Below are 5,748 nucleotides of genomic sequence, written 5' to 3' on the forward strand. Positions count from 1 at the left end.
GATCTTTATAATTCTTAAACTTCATAGAAAGATTCTATCATCCTTAATACATAAATAAGTTAACTGTTAAATCAATTTAAGTTATCTTAGTATTAACTGAAAACAATATTATTTGCCTGCTTTTCGCATTCACTCAATTTATGTTTAATTAAAATTTCTTTCATTGTTCTTCTAGCTGGATTAATTCTAAATAATTGTATGTAAATTACTTAGAGAGTTAGTACTAAACATTTTGGTCCTTCGAGCCGGATGAATTCTAAATGATAAATTATTGATGACTAATGATATCTGATAAAAGATATTAAGATTAAATTTACAAACCAGCTAGATAGTTAATGAGCTAGTGAAATCAATTTAAAAAAAAAATAATACAGTCAATGGTTAAAGAGCGATACTTGATGAGAACAGAATACCACTGAACGGTGTCAATGCGATTACAATTGTTTATTAATTACATTTAACAACGTATATTGTTACAATGAGGGTTGAACATATAGAAAAGCGAGTACAACAACAATTTCCGTTAATTGATGTCATAGTTAAATCCTATGACAATTTAGTTGAAAACAGTTTGATTAATAATTCAAATCAAAGAATCAATGCTTGCCTCTCCTCGTTAAAAGAAACATGGGAGAAATTCTCCTTGAATCATGAGGCAATTAAATTGTCAATTACTAAGCTTAGTACCGAGGATAAACTTACAATTTACAATCACGCTTATTTTGTTGAAAATTTATTTTCTGACACTCATGTATGCTATCTCGAGTCGCTTGAAAGGATAACTTCTATGTTGGAGTCAGATCAGTTGTCAACTACGGCCTCTGTGTCAACTCAATCTCTTTCTCAGCCATTGAGTTCAACTGCTTTTGTACAACACACGAGGCTTCCAAGAATTACTATTCCAACTTTTAACGGAACTCCATCAGAATGGCTGTCATTTAAAGATTTGTTTACTTCCATTGTGATTAACAACCCGAGTGTCTCCGCGGTTGAAAAACTACAATATTTAAAAACAAATTTAGTTGGATCTGCCGCCCTGTTAATTAAAGATACTGTTCTTATAGCTGACAACTTTCAAAAGACATGGGATGTCTTAGTCTCTTTCTATGAGAATAAACGAGTACTTGTTCATTCAGAATTACAATCGTTGTTTACGCTTAAACGAATAACTAAAGAATCAGCGGCTGAACTTGAGCAGCTCTACTCTAAGATAGGTCAAGCTTATAGAACTTTGCAAAGTCTTGGTCGACCAGTTGATCAATGGGATGACGTGTTGGTTTACACAGCAACTCAGCGATTAGATGCTGAGTCATTAAAAGCATGGCAAAACAAATTAGGATCTGCTAAAGATCCGCCCTCATGGGCTCAGTTTAGTGAGTTTCTGTTTTCTCGTATATTAGCTCTTCAGGCTTATGAAAAATCTCATCATGGAAAATTTATTCAGCAAACACGACAACAACCGGCTAAAGTACATTTCCAAGGAAAATCTAAAGATTTAGCATCCAACAACAATTCTTGTTGTGTGATATGCTCAGAGAAGCACTTTACTCCTAACTGTCCTCAATATAGTAATAAAACTGTTTCTCAGAAGAAAGCTCTCATCGTCAAGCACAAAATGTGTTACAATTGTCTCGGGTTACATCGAGTTTCGTTTTGTAAAACAACTAAAAGATGTAAGAAGTGCGGGCAAAAACACCATACTTCAATTCACACTGCAAACGTTTCAACGAATGAAAATAAGAAGTCTCCTGAAGTAAAAGAAAACCTTTCGTCAACCGTTACTAAACCTGAAGCTAAGGTTTTGCACTCTTCTGTAAAAAATCCATTGATAGTATCTCAAGTATTATTAGCTACAGCGCAAGTTGTTCTTATATCAGAAAATGGTCGAATTACAAAGGTTAGAGCTCTTATAGATCAAGGCTCGGAAATTTCTATAATAACAGAACGGGTTGTGCAACGACTTCAACTTCCACGAAGTCCTTCATCATTGTCATTAATAGGGATTGGCGCTCAAAAGTCTAACAAGACTCGAGGCCTTACTTCTTTCACACTTAAACCACATTTTGATTCTAATATTGAATACTTAGTCTCAGCTCATATTCTTCCAAAGCTTACTTCTTCGATTCCCTCTACTCAACTTGATAAGACATCATGGCCTCATTTAAGCGAACTTAAACTTGCAGATCCAGAATTTGCAAAACCCGGATCAATCGATTTAATATTAGGAGCCGATATATACGGACAGATATTAGAAGAAGGCATAGTAAAGGGAGCTTCTAATACACCTATTGCTCAATGTACTAGATTAGGATGGATCGTTTCAGGCTCAACAAATTCAAAAGATACCACTTCAAAAGTCCATGGATATCACGTTACTGTCGATGAAGATCTGTACGCTTTAATAAGGAAATTCTGGGAATTGGAAGAAATTCCAACATCAAATATTACTGTCTTATCTCCCGACGAACAAGAATGTGAAAACCATTTTAAAGCTACACATATGAGGGATTTAAATGGAAGATACATTGTCAAACTTCCTTTTAAAGAATCAACAGATAAACTAGGAAATTCTAAAACAAAAGCTGCACAATTAGTTAAAAGTTTATTCAATAGATTTAATGCTCAACCTGATTACGCTAAATATTATACTGAATTTATTAATGAATATGAGAACCTGGGTCATATGCAAAGGGTTCCAGGTTGTCAAGTTGAGCCTGAACGATCTTATTATCTCCCACACCATGGAGTGTGGAGAGAACAAAGTCTTACAACAAAATTGCGAGTAGTTTTCAATGGCTCCAGTCTAACAACGTCAGGCGTTTCCCTCAATCAATTGCTTCATGCAGGCGCGAAATTACAGCTAAATTTATTTGACGTTCTCATTTGGTTTAGGGTGTTTCGATATGTTTTTTTTCAGACATTGAGAAAATGTACAGACAGATAATGGTCCATCAGGATAATTGGGATTATCAAAGAATATTATGGATGAATAAAATGAATGAGATAATTATTTTCGTTCTTACCACAGTCACTTACGGACTTGCATGCGCTCCATTCTTAGCATTACGCACATTCAATCAATTGATTTTTGACGAAGGAAACCGTTTTCCTCTTGCCCTCCCTACAATGAAAAAGGGTAGATATGTTGACGACTTCTTTGGAGGTGCCGATACAGTCGAAGAAGCAAAAGCAGTTGTCAGTCAGGTTGACCAGCTCTGCATGGCGGGCGGTTTTAATTTACAAAAATGGGTCAGCAATAATCCAGACGTTCTTGAAGCTATTCCTCCTAGTAAACGAATTGATTCGCTTTCCATTCAAATAGAGAACACGTTAATCCATGCCCTCGGACTGTGCTGGCAACCATCCACTGATGTTTTTCAATTTACTTTAAATTTATCTAAGCCTAAGGTCATTTCTAAAAGAACTATTCTATCTACAATTGCCAAATTATTTGATCCTTTAGGATTTCTATCACCTATTACCATTTCAGCTAAGATATTTATTCAGACATTATGGTCACATAAACTTGAATGGGATGATCAACTCCCTCCTCCTCTTTCTGATAAATGGACTACCTTTGTTAGCCAACTTAAAGATATGCCAAGTTTTACTTTCCCAAGATGGTTAGGATTCCAATCGTCAGATACCCTAGAAATGCACGGATGTAGCGATGCATCACAAAACGCAATAGCTGCAGTCGTTTATATACGATCTACATCAAAGGAGGGAAAGGTCACCGTCACTTTAGTGGCATCAAAAACGAAAGTAGCTCCCTTGAAGAAACAAACTATACCTCGTTTAGAATTAGCAGGAGCAGCATTACTCGTTAAATTAATGGTACAAGTTTTGCAAGTATTGGAGATAAAAGGTATACGTGTTTTTGGTTGGCTCGATTCTTCTGTGGCTTATACCTGGATCACTAACCCTCCATCGAGATGGAAGGAATTTGTTCAAAACCGAGTCTATTTAATACAAGATCAACTACCACAAGCCTCATGGGGATTAATTCCTGGTAACGAAAATCCAGCTGACTTAGCGACTAGGGGAATAACTCCATCTCAACTATTGAACTGTTCCACATGGTGGACAGGACCCCATTGGCTTTCTCAACACGAATCAACATGGCCAAAGGTCTCTGCATCTTTAAACGATAATGACCTTGAAGAGAGAAATAAACAAATCTCCACTGTTATTATCGATAAATCCTCAGAACTATGGGATCTGATTTTTAGGTACTCGAGTCTCACTAAATTACTAAGAATAACTGCATTATGTAGAAAATTCGTTTCATTGCTCAGAAAATGTCGGAATTCCAGTGAAGAAAAATCACTAAGTATTACTGACATAGAACGCGAAAAATTGTACTGGGTTAAAGCTATTCAACAGTCTTTCTTCTCTCAAGAGATTAAGATTCTATCCCAGGGACAATCTCTCCCAAAATCAAATCCTCTTCTTTGTTTAACATCATACCTTGATAAACAAGGATGCATTCGTGTAGGAGGACGATTGGAGCATTCTCAACTAAGTGAAGGTTCTAAGCATCCTCTAATTCTCCCAAAGAACTCTGTTCTAACCACTTTAGTGATTGATGATTCACATAAGCGCACCCTTCATGGAGGAACTCAGTTGACTTTGTCATTCTTACGACAACAATATTGGATTATCAGAGGTCGTACTACAGTAAAATCCTTTATTCAGAAATGTGTAATATGTACTAGGTTTCGACAAAAAAGAGCACAGCAGTTAATGGGTCAACTTCCAGTCAATAGAGTTACACCATCTCGTGCTTTTCTTAATTCTGGAATTGATTATGCAGGCCCTTTTGTCATTAAAACATGGAAAGGCAAGAATGCGCGTACTTACAAAGCTTACGTTGCCTTATTTGTTTGTTTTGCTACATCAGCACTACATTTAGAACTTGTCACAGATTACACGTCTGACGCATTCATTGCAGCTTACAAAAGATTTACAGCACGAAGAGGAATCTGTGCCACTTTAACTAGTGATTGTGGTACTAACTTTGTGGGTGCTGATAAAGAGCTCAAGAAACTCTTTTCTGAATCATCTAGGGAACTCAAACAAATAGCTATTCTTCTAGCCAACGATGGCACTCAGTGGAAATTTCACCCACCTTCAGCTCCTCATTTTGGAGGAAAGTGGGAAGCTGGCGTAAAGTCGGTTAAAACTCATTTAAAAAGAATTGTTGGAGATCAACTCTTAACATATGAAGAAATGGTTACTTTTCTTACACAAATTGAAGCAGTTCTTAATTCGCGTCCCCTTTACCCTTTAACAGATGATCCTGATGATCTCACAGTTCTTACTCCAGGCCACTTCCTTATAGGAACAGCGCCTACAGTCATACCCGAACCATCGTTAGAGACAGTCAAAATGTCTCACCTTAGTCGTTGGCAACTGATCAGGAAGATGCTAGAAGGCTTCTGGTCTCAGTGGTCAAAAGAGTATTTACAACGATACCATTCCATTTACAAGTGGAATAGAGTTGCTCCCTCGCTAAAGGAGGGTGCTCTGGTTTTGATTGTCGATGAAAGGAATCCGCCTTCAAAATGGCCGTTAGGCAGAATTATACAAACTCATCCAGGACCTGATGGTCATACTCGAGTTGTTACAGTACGAACTCAGTCATCAACTTTCAAGCGACCGATAGTAAAAATTTGTCCTCTTCCCATAGAAATTAATGAAGCGTAAATTGTTCGGTAACCACAGTTACCGAAGGCGGACGGAAAA

At 36.9% G+C, this 5,748-nt stretch overlaps 1 protein-coding gene across 1 annotated transcript; it reads left to right on the forward strand.

Moving 5' to 3' along the window:
* Window positions 1-478: 478 nt before the first annotated feature.
* LOC105571092 lies at window positions 479-5,709 on the forward strand. Its single transcript, XM_012028563.1, has 2 exons — window positions 479-2,846; window positions 2,918-5,709. Exons 1-2 carry the CDS (start codon window positions 479-481, stop codon window positions 5,707-5,709), a joined length of 5,160 nt encoding a protein of 1,719 aa, XP_011883953.1.
* The last annotated feature ends 39 nt before the right edge of the window (window positions 5,710-5,748 follow it).

The sequence above is a fragment of the Vollenhovia emeryi genome, unplaced genomic scaffold (genome assembly GCF_000949405.1).
Source record: "Vollenhovia emeryi isolate VEMERY1.0 unplaced genomic scaffold, V.emery_V1.0 DF941225.1, whole genome shotgun sequence".
NCBI classification, from domain to species: Eukaryota; Metazoa; Arthropoda; class Insecta; order Hymenoptera; family Formicidae; genus Vollenhovia; species Vollenhovia emeryi.

Coding starts and splice junctions, on each gene's coding strand:
- LOC105571092 (XM_012028563.1), top strand. CDS start 479: ATGAGGGTTGAACATATAGAAAAGCGAGTACAACAACAATTTCCGTTA. Junction 2,847..2,917: donor CAATCAATTGCTTCATGCAG/GCGCGAAATTAC, acceptor GTTTTTTTTCAG/ACATTGAGAAAATGTACAGA.